The 18,122-nt window shown below is 45.4% G+C and overlaps 2 protein-coding genes across 3 annotated transcripts in view; one reads left to right on the top strand and one right to left on the bottom strand.

Annotated features, from left to right (window-relative positions):
* Positions 1-306: 306 nt before the first annotated feature.
* Positions 307-4,035, bottom strand: LOC128081040 (protein MANBAL-like). Of its 2 annotated transcripts, XM_052683932.1 has the most exons (4): positions 3,926-4,035; positions 1,916-2,014; positions 1,293-1,487; positions 307-812 (listed from the first exon to the last, which is right to left on the bottom strand). In XM_052683932.1, exons 3-4 carry the CDS (start codon positions 1,440-1,442, stop codon positions 705-707), a joined length of 258 nt encoding a protein of 85 aa, XP_052539892.1. In that variant the 5' UTR covers positions 1,443-1,487; positions 1,916-2,014; positions 3,926-4,035; the 3' UTR covers positions 307-704. The 2 variants fall into 2 exon arrangements, with proteins under 2 accessions (XP_052539892.1, XP_052539895.1); XM_052683935.1 differs by lacking the exon at positions 1,916-2,014 and having other exon boundaries at positions 3,926-4,007.
* A 3,366-nt stretch (positions 4,036-7,401) lies between these two features.
* The window catches only part of ARFGEF2 (ADP ribosylation factor guanine nucleotide exchange factor 2), a 35,021-nt gene continuing 24,300 nt past the window's right edge, over positions 7,402-18,122 (top strand). Inside the window, exons 1-6 of the mRNA XM_052683668.1 lie at positions 7,402-7,654; positions 14,821-14,851; positions 15,588-15,711; positions 16,429-16,575; positions 16,751-16,930; positions 17,352-17,571. Of these exons, the coding sequence (XP_052539628.1) occupies positions 7,516-7,654; positions 14,821-14,851; positions 15,588-15,711; positions 16,429-16,575; positions 16,751-16,930; positions 17,352-17,571 (841 nt within the window). The 5' untranslated portion in view covers positions 7,402-7,515. The remainder of the gene's footprint in view (positions 7,655-14,820; positions 14,852-15,587; positions 15,712-16,428; positions 16,576-16,750; positions 16,931-17,351; positions 17,572-18,122) is intronic.

Genomic DNA, 18,122 nt, shown 5'->3' with positions numbered 1-18,122 from the left:
AGCCATCAGGCAAGATGGAGAGACAAGCTCAAGGCGCTGAGTGCAGGGACACCTTTCTTCCTCGTGCGCTGCTTCCTCTCCTTTTCTTTCTCTCACTCCTCACAGAGCAAGCTGATGCTCACACTCTTCGCCAGCACTTACGCTTTGGCTGAAAGGCCACCACTTGGGAAGACCAACATGGAAACGCGGGAAAAGCAGCTCCATCTCCGGGGAGGGACGTGAAGCCGGCCGGTTCATCGCCCTGCCACTGCCAGCCCAAGCCAGGCATGTTTGGACCAGCTACTGAAAGAGGCAGCACCAGGTTGAAAAGGTTTCTTTCCCTTTTATTTTAAACTAAGGGATGTGGGTTGCATGTTGTAGATACGTCAACAGACAATAAAATAGCCTGGATACGGCTCATGACCAGCGACATGCGCTAAGTTCACCTCATCATCAACATTCTGAAACAGCTATCGAGCTGAAGGACCCTCAAGGAATGCAGCGTCCCCAGCTCTTGCCAGACATGAAATCCCGCACGGGCAAAGTCCCATTTGTTGGTCACGCATCAGAAGCCCTTCCAGCTTCCTCAGTTCCTCTCCAATGTCCATGCAAGGGAAAGCACGGCCACGCCACAAAACCAGGCGTACAGTGCGCTGCCTTTGGAGCACCTCTCACGAAGCATTCCCGCTGCTCCCTGTGGCCTTTGAGGCTTAGCGCTCAAGCCCTCACCGTTTCTTTTTGCTTTCCTTCTTGGCTTTCTTGCTCAGCTGTGCAGCACTTGCCTTGGTTTTCTTCACCGTCTCCCAAGTCTTAGACTCCAAGCCGTCCGAGTCCTACAGGAATCAATTCACAAACAGTCAGGGAACTTTCTGACAATTGCCTGACAGCTCGCTTTGGGAGCTCAAGTCACCTGACTGGGCAGCTTTGGCTGCCAGCGCTGCAAATTGCCTTCCTGGCATCAGGGCACAACAGAAACTCCACCTCTCTCTTGTTCCCAAAAATCCCACGGAAGCTACAGTCTACGGGCCTTGCCTGCAAGGCAGTCCCTGCACAGGGGGACGCCCTGCCTGCTACTCACAGGCCACAGAAGCAGCAGAGGCAGCAGCAGCAGCACGACGATAAGATGAGCTTGCACCTCCGGGCTCCTTGCGTGCCACCAGGAACAGCACGCACGCCCAAGGAAGGGCACAACAAACTGCCGCACTCTCAGCAATGCCGCGGCGCGCTACCGTAGGCAACGGCTCCAGCTGCTTCCCTCCCAGCCCATTTCCTCAGCATTTCTATCAACCTCTACCAAACAGAGCGCTACTTACTGTCTCTGGGCACTTGGGAACTGGCAGCATTATGGCCAACACGCACACAAGCTGGAAAAGGGCTCCAAAGAAGAGGCCGTAGCGCAGCACGGTCTCCATCAGCGTGGGCTCAGGGATCTCAGGGGCCGAGAAATGCACTTCAGCGGCCATAGCGCAGACAGCCTGCTGCTCTGCTGCTCTCCAGGAGGCTGCTTTCTGCAAGGGGGAAACGAGAGCCATCATTCCATTCGTGCGCTCCGACGCTGTGACTTCCTGCTAGCAAAAACTCCCAGCCTGACTCAGAGACGTGCTCTGAAGATAGCCTTGGTCTTCCGACCCAACCACAAGGAGGGACGCCAAACTTGCATGTCAGCAAGAGCTGAACAGGCAAGAATCAACTTCTCCCTGAGCTTGATCACACACGCACGACCACTGTCTCAGTAACACTAACAACAACAGTATTAATCCCATCACTTGCACATTTGCATCTACCTGGGCACGTACGTGTTCGCGGCCTTGCTGCTGCTGTGCCGTACGGCACCAAGCACAGCAATAAAGCACGCAGAAAGCCCATCTGCTGAGCACAGGGGGAGGAGCTGGGCTCACATCTAAGCACTGCTTACTGCAAAGGAAGGCACGCCTACCTGGCAACGGCCACGCAGGATGCTCGACACACAGTCACACACTGTTCTCCTGAGGCCCAACGCAATGGCGCAGCCACTCACACTCTGCTCCTCGACGGTCTGCAACACAAAAGTCACAAGCTGGAAATTCAATTCATCCAAGATGCCATCAGGCCTCCGTGCTCACGGCACTCGCACTCATGTCTTCGCAGGATCAATCAGGCGTGTGCTTACCGAGTGAGCGCTGCTCACTGCCACTTGACACCAGCAATCTACCCCTAACTGTCAAGTATGAACAGGAACCTATGCCTAACACTAAAAGACTACGAGTAACCTATGCCTAACTCTAACATAAGAACAGGAACCTATGCCTAACACTAAAAGACTAAAAGTAACCTACGCCTAACTCTAAAATACGAACAATAACCTAACACTAACACTAACACTAAAATCAACAACAACAACTAAACAATAACTGCCGCAGCATTTAAATGGGAAGAGGAGAACTTGGCTCCCCAGGAGGCTCGGAGGAGGAGCTGATGGAAACTCATGCCACCCAGCTAATGCTGGGGGCGGGGGCCGCGCAGCGGGTAGGGAGCCGAGCGCCTGGACCAGCGACGGTGGAGCTGGGACATCGCCAATGCGGGGCCTGGCACGGTGGTGTGGTGCCAGGCCAGCTGTGCCGCAGGCGGATCCACCTCCATGGGCTCATCTGCAGGTGGATCCACCTCCATGGGCTCATCCGGAGGTGGATCCACCTCCATGGGCTCCACGGAGGTGGTCACCGCGCTGGCCCAGGCGCGATGGAAACGCACTCTCTGCCCCCTCCTCCGCTTGATCTTAAAGGCGGCCCCCCTCCTCCTCTTCGCCTCTGGGAAGCCAAGCTCCCTCTTCCCATTTAAAATAGGGCAAGCATCGCCCCTCGCTCTCTTCGCTCCAGCCATGGCTGTCGGAGCTCTCAGAGCGAGTGCGTTGGCCGGGGCAGCGGTGACCAAGGTGACGGCTGTGATGCGGCGAAGGTTCTAAAATGGCAGCCGCACTGCTGGCAATGGCGTTCCACATAGCATGAGGAGGGGGCCGGAGGACAGGGCACCGGACGGCAGCTAGAAGGCACTCCCTGTGCCCAGCGGGCAGCCCTTCTCTCCGGAAAGCAAGGGGCCACAGAGGAGCCGGCCCCGAGAAAAGGGCCCTCGGCCTCCTTCATCCTCTCCCTGCTTCCACACGGCAATCTGTTGCGGCTGGGACACGCAGCACACAGCGCCATGTTCAGGGGCCTCCCGAGCCCAGCGCCAACAGCAGCAGGCTCCAAAGCGCACCTGACTACGCCTGCCTCCTGGCACACACGAGCTCCGCTTTCCACCTTAGCATCTAGCGCCTCTTCTTGCGCCTCACGGCTCGGGATTCAACCATTCCCTACAATCAATACCGCCAGCTGCATTTTCACTACCATCACTCTGACTCCATTCCACAGCCGCGCACAATGCTGGCACACACACACGGGGCCACCCCGGCTCACCGATGCTTCGCGGGGACCCACACAACAGCATGAGCAAAGCAGGCAGAAACGGGCCGTGCTCCTGACTGATGGCACTCTTGAAATCTCCCTCTCCCTCCCCCCCACTCTACTAAGGCAGCAGTTCTCCCAAGCAACAAACACAATCACGCACAACTGCAGCCCTGGCTCGTCCGGACGAAGCACATCTTCACAAACCTTCTTCCAGCTCCGCACCCTCCGGCCAACACAGCGCCCACGCGCCTTGCTCCACTGCCCGCCCGGGCTTTGCTGGCGACAACTCGGCCCTACGGGGCCTCCTCCTTCACGCACCCCAAACACCAACACAGCTCCGCACTCGCACGGCCTTCCCTGAGAGGAAGCCGCCCCCCGACCCCGCAGCACTCGGCGGCGCCGCACGCATCGCCTCTGCGTGCCGGCAGCACCGCCAGCTCCTCCCCCGAGCGCCCCTCCATGCCCCCGCACCGAGGCCCGACCCCGCTCCCAGCACACAGCCCGCTCCTCCCGGCCCCGCTCACCGGCCCGGCGCCGCCATGCCGCGCTGCCCCGGAAGTGCTCTCCGCCGCCAGGAAGCACTTCCTGCCCCGGCCCTACCAACCGCCTGCGGCGTCGCGTTGCTGAGGGCGGCCTGGGGCCTGGAGGAGGTGGAGGGGCAGCTGGGGGGGTCCGCTGCCGGATTCCCCTCGGGTGGCGCCGGCGGCACGCAACTTGGTTTCTTCTTCTTTTCTGCCTTTTCCCCCTTTTTGCTTTCCTTTGCCTTTCTTTTCCTTGCTTCTCTTTCTCTCTTCCCCTTCACATTTCCCTTTTTCTTTCCTTTCATTTCTTACTTTCTTCCCCTCTCCTCCCTTCCCCTCCCCTCCCCTCGTCTCCGTTTGCTTTCTGTCCACACTCAGTCTGCACATCTCCAATGGACATGCCTGCAGAAGATCACTTACGCAGGCAATAAATGGCTTGTGCTGTGCTTCACTGCTTTGTGCTCTTGAAAGACACTGATTTGTTTTGCCCTTTCCTGAGCCCCAAGTATCAGGAGGGCCCGGCTGCCTTTGCTGCGGAGCCTTATCACCCCACAGTCTGAAGACTTGGGGGAAAAGCTCAGCAGCTCCGTAGCTGCCAAGGGAAGATTTCATGCCCTGGCCTTCATACAGCCCGGCTCTCCCCGCTCTGCTCTGCGCTCCTGCCATCCCCTGCAGCCCCTGTGCTGCAACAAACACGAGCGCGGCTCGGGCCCAACGCCCTCCCTGCTGCACGCCCTCTCACAGCCCCATGTGCTGCAGCCACACCACTGCCCTCCTCTCCTCTCCTCTCCTCTCCTCTCCTCTCCTCTCCTCTCCTCTCCTCTCCTCTTTTCTTCTCGTGTTACTTTGCTTTGCTTTTTTCTTTCCTTTCCTTTTCTCTCTCTCTCTCTTTTTTTTTTTTTTTGTTCAGCAATGAAGCTCTTAAGGCTCATATTGAATTTTTTACCCTTCAGAACACAGCACATTAAATTATATGTTGCCTGGTTATTAAGATAGTTAGTGAGATATGCTGTCGAGAGGATTTGAAAGCTAGTAATATAGCAAAGCTGCAGTGGATCTGAGAGTAGCAACTAAAGCATGCAGCTGAGTCATGAGATGCATAGCAAGCCACCTTCCTAATTTCTAATTCCTTCCCACAGCCAAACTCAGTCAGCATTTACCTGAAAAGCATATTTCTCAGACTTTGTCTTTTGGGAGCGAGGTTTGAAATCTGCAGTTAGGCCCCATAATTCTGTCTGTATTTTATTCTTTAATGCAGATGAATTTATCTACCTGGCATGCAACCTGTAGTCACTTGACACCAAAGTGATATACTTGGAAATGGCACACTTAAGGGATCACAGACATACAAGGATGTACGAATGGGGTTTAAAACTTGGAGACACTCACAAACCTAGAGGATATTTTGCAACATCTCGTGAAATTGGATAACTGAAAAAAATTGGACCATACTTTGAATAATAAATAGCCAGTGCAAACAATGTTTACACAATTTATTCAATTTAAAAATAATATCATGGTGAATCCTGCTAGGAAAACATCAGGAAAAAATAGAGGAAATCTCCCAACTGGCATTAGCTGCATTTTTCTTAGACAATTAATGGAGTTAGTTCTACTAAAGAATCTCAAGGTAAGTAGTTTCTCTATGTTGTACAGCAAAATTAATACACAAAGTATCTGCAAGAAGCATCAGGATGAAAGAGTTGCTGTAAAATCAGTGATGTTACTGAGGCTATAAGAAAAGTGAAGTCAGCACACCCATATGGTAACAGGAATCAACATATTTTGTGTAAGAGACCAAGAATGCTAACAAAATATGAGGGCAATGAGACCTTCAGTAGAAAACAAAATCCAAACCGTAGCCATAATTTGGAAATAACTTCATTTAAAAAAATAATTTGAATATTTGATTTCTGTGTTATTGGTCTCAGTTCTTCTGATATTTCATGACCACGGTATAGAGGCTTTCCATTTTCTGATGGATAGCAGTTAACATTCAGATCAGATATTAGAAGGACTTTCCCAATTGGGTGGTCAGTGACATGCTGAAGACAACAAAGTGAAATGCTCTTAAATCTCTTTGATTAGAGCATTTCAAGAAGACATTGTGTTCTGTCTTGGTGCTTGGAGATGTACTAAATGACCTCTGAAGTCCTTCCCAGCCCTGCATTTCAGTGATTCTGACTCAGAATAGTGATCCATTCTAAATTTATTTTAATCAATGTAGAGAAAAGTTCAAGTCAGTTGCCTAATGACAGCTTCAGCTCACACAAGGACTTTAACCTTCCAACACTGTGCCTCATTTATTACATGGTACATTCACTGATACTAGAGGAGGCTGAACATACTATTACTGGCAAGAGAATTGATATAACCAGCAGGACTCTGAGGCAGTTCCACCCTCGCTATTTGTGATTCAGTGATGAGCCATGAATTTGCATTCATATCACAGCCATGCCAGAACTGCTAATTTCCTAGGAAAACACATATCACAGAATTGTAGGGGTTGGAAGGGACCTCCAGAGATCATCGTGTCCAACCCCCAAATATATCTTAATATATCTTTAGATAGTTACCTTAAAAACTGTTTCCAGGTGGGGACACTTCCCCCACTTCTAGTGTGCTGTCATTCTAATGTCTGATTTCCCATGCTCTCACTCACACCACTCATCCACTCATCCAACTGAAGTCCTCAGCTCCATGCAAGTCCATGTAAACTGCTGGCAGCACAGGTGATCTCACAGCACATGCCTGACATCCATGTGAAACAGAACCAAAGAATCATAGAATTATACAATGGCTTGGGTTGGAAGGGACCTCAAGGATGCTCAAACTCCAACCCGCTGCTGCAGGCAGGGCCACCAACCACCATATTTAACCTCAGACCAGGCTGCCCAGGGCTCCGTCCAACCTGGCCTTGAACAGCTCCAGGCACAGCGGGGGAAATAATACTGATGTTTTGAGCAGGTGCTTGTGTTTGGACTCTTTGTTAGTGTTTTTTAGGTTAAAAATCGTACCTTGACAACTTGGCACCAAGGGTCTATTAATCACTTTCAAAGAGTACGAATCCCAGCGTTCAGGGAATAAGGAAATACAGCTACAGTCCAGACAACCTAATATGTCCGTTTTCTTAGATACTGCTGCCTTAATTTGTTAAGCCCTTTGAGGAATGACGTATCAGCCTGCGATGGCTGCAAGTTTCTGAACGAAGGCATCGAGTGAGAGAATTTTCGGATTATTTCCATGGTAACACTGAGCCTTTTGGGTGTAGAGCATCTGACCACGGGTCAGTGGGCAAGGGCAAGAGACAGCTGGACATAAGAATAAACAATTGGCCATGAAGACTGAATTTCTAGAACTTGAAATTTCTAGCGATTCTTCGAACCAACGATGACCGCACCGCCGCCACGAACCGCCCCGCCCGTTGCTGCCGGCGCCGCGCAGGGGTCGGAGGCCGCGGCGGGAAGGCGGGGAGCCGACCCGAATCACGTGACGGTGCCAACATGGCGGCGCCGTGGTGGCCGCGCTGTGGCGGCCGCTGAAGGAGGCGCGGTTCTTCCGGGTGATGGGCTTCGAGCGCTCCCGGCCCCGCCATGCAGCCCCCGGCCCGCGAGCAGGACGCCCGCACCAAGAGCATGTTCGTGTCGCGGGCCCTGGAGAAGATCTTGGCCGAGAAGGAGGCGAAGCGGCCCCCGCACGGGCAGCTGCGGAGAGCCTGCCAGGTGGCGCTGGGTGAGTCCGGCCGGGCCGACCCGCCGGGCTGGGAGCCGCCGGCCTGCGCGGCGCTGCGTGCCGGACCCGGAGCGGGGCAGCGTCACAGCGGGGTGCTGCGGCAGGGAGTTCGTGGGCCGAGAGCCGGGAGGCCCGGGAAGGGAGGGAAAATGGGAGAAGCGCTCCTTTGGTGCGGAGGGACAGCCCGGGCCGCTGTCTGCTCTGTTCGCTTTTGGCCTCGGTACGAACAGAAGGGCTTGGGTGTGCCGCTCTCGGATTGCTTTCGAGAAAATTAATGACAAGCTTTTCAAATAGGAAACGAGCTGTGTGGGGACCCTCGCGTCCAGACCCCCCTGATCTCATGGGCTCTGATACTTTTCCTCCAGCTCGTGGCTGGGCTGGCAGAAACTGTGATGCAGCCCCGGGCAGGCTGTGGCGTCCTGCAGAACTGAAACACGTCTTCTGAACTTGGCAGCCTGGTTCTAAAATCTGCGGCTACAAATCCATCCTTTTGTAATGTAGGTGTGACTGCTAAAGTTCTGCACAAGCATATGATATGTTACGGAGGGAAGACAGTAGGTGAAGCAGCACGGCTGTCACAGGTGCAGTTCTTGGTGGCCTTTCTTATTTTACAGAGGTGACATCTCTTATGGTATGGATTGCTTGTTCCTTTAATTTGAGTGTGTTTTGGAGAAAAGTGAGAGATAGCTGAGCATGTGAGTAAGCAGATGCAAGCCTTTCAAATGTACTATAGAAGCAAACTTGAAAAATTGACATTCTAAGTTTCTTACTTGCAACTCTTACTTTGAAGGAATCTGTAGCTGCTGACTGCAATGATGGTATATCCAGAGAAAGGTAGAAATGTGAGGCTGCTTATTATTATTTGAAACAAACACTGTGAGCAATTGAAATGACTTTCCCTACTTACTTTCCCTTTCTGACTTCTTCAGTATCCCTCCAAACCTTTTACTTGTCTGGGAGCCTGTTTTTCTGCAGTGTTAATCCACTTAGAGAGTAAGAAAGAGAACTTTCCTTAAAGATTGCTAATGAAAGTCTTAGTTTACTGGCACATGATTGTGCTTTTGGGAGGATGTAGTAGTCACCTATTAGCATTGGCCTTTTGGATTATAACTGTTTGACCTTTGTGTCTTAAGTGCAGTACGTTTGAGGTCTGTTAATTTTGTGAAGGTAGATGTACATTTTTCTATCCTGCTGGAGGGAAAAAGAAGTCCGTGTACTTCATTGGACTAACACAGGAGTAGACAAGAGTAGATAACCTCCTGTTAGCCAACTCACCTGCCCTAACAATGCTTTGATTACTGTGCTAAAGGATTTCTATAATGTTTGGTAAATGCTGCCTCATCTTAAGTTGACAACATGGATATAGTTCTTTTTATTTGTGTTAAGTTCTTCAAACTTGATTTTATATGGAGTAAGCTCCTTTTTACTCAAATCAGATTTACTTAAGCTTACATAAGTTTAATTAAGCTTATGAAATAAAACTGTGAGCTTAATTTTAGAAGTGTTAGCTTAGTTATCAAGCCCTTTGCTGTAGTAAACGTGGTCGGGAGCGTAGGTAGAATGTTACAGAAATCAGACCAGACTTCTTAATTTACACAGATTGTTATTCAAGAAAGAAGCTTCAATACTTCCTGTAATAATAAAATCCAGTTAGTCTCTGGTAATTAAATCAGAGTACAGATAACTTTGTTTCTCTCAGATTGGATTCACTTTAGGAACCTGGTCACTGTGTCAGCTGTTATTCTTGCCCTCCTGCCCCATGTCATATTTGAAGTAATCCCTTTTCAGCTCTCAATAAATTTACTGTGCCATCTTATGTGTACAATATTTTCTTTAATGGAGCATTGTTGTATTATACCTTTTATAAACTGTAAAGCATGGACATGATTCATTAGTAAATTCTTATTCCAAATAGGGAGGAACTAGTGCATTCTGGAGCTACCTAATTAAATTAACCTGCAACTATTTCTACAGTTTCTGCTGTAATATTACTGGAGTAGTGTTTATGTTAATTACACATGCCTTAAATTTCTGTTTGGTGAGACAGAGGAATGCCTTTCCAGCTGTGGGAATGATGTTCCTATGTTATAAATGTGCTTCACTGCTGAGAAATTGCTGCTGACAGTTGCTGTTGTTCTTACATAAGGAAATCTATGTGGTAGTTAACTTTAAACTATTTTGCACTTTTCTTCTGTTTCCGATAATTCTTTTTTTTCTTTCTGAACCAGTAGTTTACAGTTTTGGACTGCAAAATACCTTTGTGACTGGAAATGAGGAGCACTATGGGCTCAAATAGGCGATGAATATGAGCAGGGTGAAAGCAGTGCTTATTTACTCCTAAACTGTACAGAGCTTGTTAGCTTGCACTGTTGGCCCAAAGCAGTGATAGATGTGTCCTTGAAAATGGGATCGGTAACAAAACCAGTTCTCAGTTGTTTTTTTCTCAATGTTTTTTTTCCTCTCTCCACCCCTCTTGTGAAGCATACAGAGTAAATGTTGAGTAAGCAGAGTTTGAATGGATTCCTTCATGCAGTCTCTTGCCTCGTCAGTAGGTGTAATAGTTGTATCCTGTATCCTTAGTGCCAGTAAATCCCAGGAGAGGTGGAGAGAAATGAACTAAACAGAGGAACTGTTCTGCTCTGCTCTAGAATGTGGTAATTTTTTTTTTCCAACTGGTTTTCAACAGCCAGCATATAAATAGTTGCCTAATAAGCACTTCTGTGGAGCTCTGGGTGTACGTGATTCTTGGTAAGCATAGTGAAACACTCAGTATCCTGACAGGCTTACAGTGGAACGCGGTGCATATCGTATATCGCAGCAGTTCGTGTGGGTGAAATGCTCATTGTGTCCCTGGGTGTCTCAAACTATTTGTATTACCCCATCAGGACTGTTTTTAACGACACGCTATGCAGCCAGCCTGGTTCTGTGACCTTTGATTGCCTAGGCACTCTGTGTGTGCGTCTTAGAGCTCTGTACGCAACAGGATGTATTTAGTTAGTTTGTTAATAAGCTTTAAAAAAAAATCTCTTAATCCATGCCTTCACTTAGGAATCTGTGTGTATTTAAGTCATCTCTTGTATAAATGATGGATGTCTAGAGAAAGTTTGTTGGTTTAGTAAAACTTCGTGGCTATCTCTGAACCTCTGACTCAGTGCTGGGCTGAAGCAAGGAGATCCTGTTTCATTGTGCAGCTCCTCTCAAGGATTTTCTGTAGTTTTTTGAGTTGAGTTGTTGCTGTAGCTGTTTTAAATCTAAGGCAACCTGGAATTAGGCAATGAAATGGACTTCACACAAAATGGAATGGAACAAAAAGCAGTTTGGACTGTTCCATGTTTGTGTTGGCATTGCTCTCTGGTGTTCTGAGCCGCCATGGAAGGACATTGCTCTTGTCCTCGTGGGGAGACAAGTGACACCATTTGTTGTGCAGGACCTGGTTTGCTTCCACTGTGATGAACATGGCTGTTAAGGTAGGATACAAATAAGTGCAGGCAGGAAGCTATGTCCTTTGTTTTAATACATACTGTTCAATATGAGCAAACTTAAACTGTCCATCTGTTACTGGAGTTCCTTTCTGCCTGTGCCTGGTGCTGCTTTCATTGTGGCAAGAAGCTCTGCAAGAGAAGGCTGCAGGGCCTTGCTTGTTACTCCTGTTGTGCTGGCTGTAGGAATGTTGGAAGGCTGTGCTGAGTGGGCAGCACCTATAGGGTGTGGAGTCAGAGGTGTTTCTGATTGAGTGGATGGATGCATGCTGGTGCCTTTTGAATTGAAAGCAGCAGGAAGCTCTGAGAGCAGAACCACCAGGTGAGGGGCAGCCTTGTCCTGTGGTGGCCACAAGCTGACCTGTGCTGGAGCTGTGGAAGTGACTTGGCTGTGCCCTTACTTCTGCGTGGGACAGAAGTGTGCAGCACTTGCTGTGAGCTGGCTGTGCCTGGTCTGCCTTGGTGGCTCTCAGTGTAACAGAATTCAGTTAGGCTACAGTTGGTGTTTCATTCACTTTTGGTGGTCAGACCACCAAATGAGCACTGGAAACGTAGATGTTTCCAAACGATCTTGATGCAATCAGCAGCAGGAGCATGCCTGTAACTTGTTTTCCTTGTCTGACTTATTCTTTTTTGCCAACATTTTAAATTGAAATATTGTTGTGATGCAGACATTTTTATGGTGCTTTGGAAAATCCTTTATATTAAAAAAAAATTGTGGGGGATTTTTTTTTTTTTTCATTTGCTAAATTTGTTTCTTTAATATATGGAGGATTTTGGAGAATAAAATGATCACTTATTTAATATGGAACACAACTCTTATTTTTTCTTATGGAAAGATTTAATATAAATGTCGGTGAAGGTATTACAATATAAAAAATATGAGGAAGGGTCTAGATCACGTTTTCTTATGGCTAAAATCTTCATGAAATTTACATTTAAAACCTGTTAGCTACTTTGCTTTGCTGGTGATCAGTATATGGGGAAAGTGACTTATTGGAAAGGAAGAAAAATCCTGTTGTTTCTTCTTCCCCGCCAAACAATCTGGACACACATAGCTTGGTTACTCCCTGAATGTGGAATTGAGCACTTACGTTATCCTTAGCTGCAGATCCTAACAGGGAAGCCTGTTTTCTCATGGAGTATTAAATTTTATGAAATGATGTTTTCTTAGGTGGGACTCATTGCTTACTGTTTCTACTTGTTTTTTTATTATTATTTTATTGTTATTATTTTTACAAATAAGGTGAAGTTGAGAAATTTTTACTTTGGAGAAAAACAAAATCATCTCAACCCCACCCCAAACATTTCTCCCAGCAAGCCTTCCTTGCTGGCCTCCCACCGGACTGCATGACAGTGAAGACAGAGCCTGTGACCTTCAGCTTTGTTTCTGCCAGCAGCTGAGCGCCTGCAGGAAGGAGGATGCCAAAGCTGATCTGAGTGAGCTGACCTAAATTTTGGGTGATAGGCTGAGCAGACTAGTTGATGCTGAACAGGTTTTGGTTTTGGCTGAAAGATCACTAGTCTGCATTCTAACTGCAATTAAGATGTGCTTTTCTTAATGAAAATTTGGTAAGAAAACCAAACGTCCCTGGAGAGTCCTACCAAGAGACAGATGTGCAAGTAGTGTTTACATTTAAAAAAGAAAAGAAAAAAAAAAAAAAATATGAGACTAGTGAAATATTTGAGTAAATGGTCTAAGATTTATCTTACATTCGGTAAAATTCCAGGTTTTGGCTAAATAATACTTGATTTGTTTATGAAAAATATGCTATTTTTGTCTTTCCTGACCGCCTTAAAACTTTAATTGCAGGAAGTTCCATTCACTTGCATGAAACATGATATTAGGGAAACTATTGTTATCACTTTAGAACCAGGTACAATCAAAGACTCTGTGATTAAACCTTATCTGCTTAGCCCTTGGGAATTACAGACTTGTACCTGGTAACCACAGGCATGCAGTGATCAGAGCCTGCAGTGTTTGGTATGAGCTTCACTGCTGAGCTGGTGCTCTGGCAGTTCCTATGTGGCTCCTGTTCTGAGTTGTGAGCTTTGAGTTTTCCCAGCACAAGATAGCTACTGCTGCTGATCTTATGGCTGCACACTGCAGTGATGCACAGTTCTTACTTTGTCAGAAGGTGTGTAACTGATCTGATACCTGCTGCAGCAGTGTGGGCAGGAGGGACAAACCAGACATGGGACTTTTAATGAGCAAATATGAACCTAGTTTGGTGGCAGAGGTAAGAGTGAACAAACCTGGCTTAAGTGCTTGCAGCTCATGAGCCAAGAAGTGGTGAGAGGTAGATAGAAGTGGTAACTGCTGGTTTGTTAGTTTTTCTCCAAAAGCATTAGTGAATAGCTTTTCTTTTTTAGGCAAGCTGTTGGTATGTTATGGTATGTTGACTTGGTTAGAAATTGGTGGGCTTCTGAACAGAGCCATGACCCATTCTGAATGAGTGATTCTTCAGTTTTACTGTTCCATCAAATATGGGGTGGATAATGAATGATCCTTCAGTTCTTGCATCATCTGTAGCTAGTAGATGTCATACAGCTGCCTTCTGTCCATGGTGGCCTTCATTAATGGAGAGAGTATGGCACCAGTAGTAAGTCCCAGTCCCGGATGTGTTGTGTCTCAACTTGGAGTTTCCTTGGCACTTGGCTTCCACTTTCTCTGTAGAACAGGATAGTAATGCTAAAAGATGGGGATACTCTGCAAGGGATGTTCTGTGTGCACAGTCCTTTTTATTCAAACTGATAACATCCATCTGTTGCAGTTCTTAATGTACTGTCTTGAGGAATAATGCTTGTAAGATGAAATAAATGACTGAGGTTCATGGGCAGCACTGAAGTCATTTGAACTCTGCATGTCCAGTCTAAAACAGTGGTGCCTCCAGAGAATGACCCATTTCTGACAACTTTGCAGTTGAAACGATTTATGTGGGTATGGTCACTTGCAGGAGCATGAAGTTGGATGTGCTGGATGCAGGATCCCAGTGGTGTTACAAGTGCCTGTAGCTGTGCACCCTTGCTGTGTGTGCTGCTTGGTCTCTGTGTCAGTGTTCGTGGTTTGTACTTAGGCTGTGTTTGGTGCAGTGCAGTCTGTGTTGTACATCGTGGTGATGCATTAGAAATTCTTAAAGCCATATAAGGTTATGAAGGATTTAGTAGTGTTTGTAATAGAGATGGGGAGCATTTTTTTCCTGTATTTCATCTTCTTCAAAGGTCCCTTAAAGAGTTAAGTTCGTGAAGAAGAAGTAACTGCTGGCAAGATGACAGTATCTGTTTCATGTTTGTTCTCTCAGTGAGACTTTGTTTATTCAGTTGATGTCAGCTACCCAGCATGGGACTTAATGGGAAGGTCTCGTGTTGAACTAATGGATTATGTAGTGGTTTAAAACTTCTCCAAACCTAAGCTCTCTATTTTATTTTCACTGAATAAATATTTTATACATACGTTTTTAAAAGATGCCTTCTTAAGAGTACTTGGGGAAGAATAATTTTTGAATGTAGAAGTTAAGAGCTGTGCCTCCCCATAAGATGTCAGGCTGAGGATGTTACAGAAAAGGAGCAGCTCAGATGTAAGACTCAGGTTTGAAACTGCTTTGTGTTATTATACATTTCATATTTATGTTGTTGTCAATCAATTATGTTGGGTGTTAAAAATTTTGAATTTTTTTTTTATTCCAGATGAAATAAAGACAGAACTGGAAAAACAAAGGTAAATTATTGGTTGCTGTAAGCTGTGCAAGAAAAGAGCAAAGTGAATAATTTGGTAATGGAAATGTGAAAGTGCACCTAAGTCACTGCAGTGAACTTGTGAATGTGTGTGAATACCTTTATGAACATGATGTGGCCCATATCTCCCACTCACACAATGGCTGTGGCTCTGGGTACTCAACCCATAACTGCCTTCTGAATTTCACTATGAAATAATTGCAGAACTTCTAACAGGTGTTAGAATTTCATTTCCTGTTACTGGGCTTAATATAGCCTACTAGGATGCCTGCTGCTGCTTACAATTTTCAATTTGATAGCATATGATCTTAATTACATAGATCAAGAGTACCGATGTAATTTAATTATTAACATAAAGTATTAAAACACTGTTCCAGCACTGTGCTATGATTTTGAAATGAGCTCCCAAAATACGTTTTTGTTTTTGTTTTTTTTTTTCCTCAGTGTACTTCATACTGGCTCTGTTGATGTAATTCAGAATGGCTTAGTTTTATCATTAAGTTGTTCTCTGGTCAGATGCAAAACGAGAACAACCTTGCATTTTTCATGTGTGACTTTAAAGAAAATCAAACTTTGTAAAGCAAGTATGTATAAGAGAATCTTGCATTATGCTTGTATGCTTCTGAGCACCATCTAGCTTTAAATGTGAAAAAGGAGGATGGGTAGTTTGCTGTGATAATGTATTTAGAAAAATAAACAACTCTTCTCCTCTGACCTAGAGAAGGCACTGTTGCTCCACCAAAAGCAAACTTCATTGAAGCTGATAAGTACTTCCTTCCTTTTGAGCTGGCCTGCCAGTCAAAGTCACCACGCATTGTCAGTACTTCACTGGATTGTTTACAAGTAAGTTAAAACTCAGAGAGAGTGGAATGGAATAACATGCACTTAAAAATTTGTATGCTGTTGGCATTCTTAGAGAGAAGTATTATTATTCTGAAAACATACAGCTGTGCTGTGGATGTTTAAATGCATAAACTGCAAAGTATGTTATCATCAGATTTGGCTGAAAGCTCATCTTGCAAAAGCAAGAAATTCATGTGTGTTGTTGTTTTACAGTGGAACAGTCATTCATTGAGGCTCATGGATTCTTACATTGTTTTTAAAGATTTTTAATCTGTGTTGCTTTAAGAATATTTACCATGGTGTCCTTTGTAGTTCTGATGTGCTGGGAGATCAGACTCTAGAATTGTTCTATCTTGTGCCTCTCTCAGTACTTAGAGAAAAAACAAATGTTACTTAGCTTTATCACGCTACTTTGACTGAACATTTCTGTTGTGAGAAGGTTCAAAGGCAAAGGCCAAATAAATTTTGTCTAATAGCAGTAGGAAGAAATGTGGCACAGAAATGTGTATTACCTATCAAATCTTGTCTAAGCCTATGAACTGCACAAGTATTTGCTAACCAGGCTGTTGAAGATGTTCAGTTCCTGTGTTAGAACTGTTACAGCGAGGTAGCCTGCCGAAACCCCCTGTTTATGGCATACTCAACTCTATTTTACTTAAAAGCATATGGTTGTCTGATCACAGAATTATAGAACTAACTTGTGTTCTTTTTACCTAGAAACTTATTGCATATGGACATATCACTGGCAATGCCCCAGACAGTGGAGCTCCTGGGAAACGCCTGATTGATCGGATAGTTGACACAATTTGCAATTGCTTTCAGGGTCCTCAAACAGATGAAGGAGTACAACTGCAGATAATTAAGGTATTTTATTTGATACAGTTTGTGATTGTGTGATTTTAACTAGACAATTTTTCTGTCATTGATTTTGTAACTGAAAAAATAGTGGTGAAACTCCATTTATGATCCAGTTTCTCCATTTCTTGCAGCATTAGATATGTTACTGAACTCAGACCTATTGTTTCTTGGAATTTTTCAGGCTCTCCTCACTGCAGTAACATCTCCATATATAGAAATTCATGAAGGAACAGTTCTCCAGACTGTTAGAACCTGCTACAACATCTATCTGGCCAGTAAAAATCTTATTAATCAGACAACTGCCAAAGCTACCCTGACACAAATGCTAAATGTCATTTTCACACGGATGGAAAATCAATCTGTATGTACCTACTGCTTCTGCTCATCTCAAACATTTAGGCTTGACGAGCTAATAGAATACTTCTGTGTGTGTCTATTGTGTTAAATGTCTGTTGATTTGGAATTTAAAACAGCTGTCATTCTGCAGTGAAGCATAGTGTGGCGTACCAGTTTGATTAAAATAGGAAGCTTGTTGCTGATAACAACTCCTAGTTTTACCACTTCCTGATGAACAGCTTTGTACAAGTGGTGCGATGCTTCTAACACAAGCTTCATACTCCAATGGCTGAGCTAAAGCAGGGCTTTGTCATTGGAGCAGCCAAGCAATGTTTTGTTGTTTCTCATAAATATGTGAATTCTCAAGGGAACATCAGCTATCATAGGTATTTATTTTCCCTTATGTTTTCTTCCTTTACGTAACTTTTTAACAATGTTTTCTCAAGGTACAAGAATCCAGAGAAGTGGGAAAAACAAATCAGCAAAAATCCCAGTCTCCTGCAATTCAAGCAGTGACCAGATCTCCAAAGATGGGTCAGTTAAAGCACCACTATCAGGAAGGCAAATATACTGCTCCTGTAAGTGTGGAATTAACTAATGGGGAGCCTGAGAGGACAGGATACGGAAATGTGAAGTCAGAGCAGGATTTGGTTCCTTCAGCATCAGGTGAACAAGAGTTGCTTTCAGTTGCATTTCTATTGCAAAATGCTTTCTTACACTACTGTTGGGAGAACAGATGGGGCTATTGGCTCAAATAACATTTGTGTCTTCTTGGTAGCTCTTCAGTGTATACAGGCCATTATTAGATATTGCCTGTGATATTATAGCCACTGAAGAAAGGCTTATTTTTGTCCTAGAATTATTCTGAAACTTCATGTGGTTCTAGATTTATACTGGAACTTGACATGGTTGGTTTGACAGAAGGGAAGGAGAGGAGAAAATAATCATGGTGTGCATGAAGTGACAGAGTTACTTTAAGATAATTGAAGTCCTGTGGTAAAAACGTGTATTATGAGAATGTTATCATGTGCTCCTATACTGTATCAGAATAGAAAAGTAAGATATTCCAAAAGGGAAAAAATCATAACATTTGATAAATACAAAGGACAAAGATGCCACATTAAAAATGTAAGTGCTTGGAAATAAATTATGGAAATAACTTTAATGAATATTTTCAAGTGACTTCTTTGAAAAGGCTTTAAATGGGAAATACTTGA

Source organism: Tympanuchus pallidicinctus, unplaced genomic scaffold, assembly GCF_026119805.1.
Source record: "Tympanuchus pallidicinctus isolate F22 unplaced genomic scaffold, pur_lepc_1.0 scaffold20, whole genome shotgun sequence".
NCBI lineage: Eukaryota > Metazoa > Chordata > Aves > Galliformes > Phasianidae > Tympanuchus > Tympanuchus pallidicinctus.
Note: the sequence above shows the minus strand (reverse complement) of the source record. Positions and strands in the feature narration are given on the sequence as shown.

Coding starts and splice junctions, on each gene's coding strand:
- LOC128081040 (XM_052683932.1), bottom strand. CDS start 1,442: ATGGCCGCTGAAGTGCATTTCTCGGCCCCTGAGATCCCTGAGCCCACG. Junction 813..1,292: donor TTCCCAAGTGCCCAGAGACA/GTAAGTAGCGCT, acceptor TGATTCCTGTAG/GACTCGGACGGCTTGGAGTC.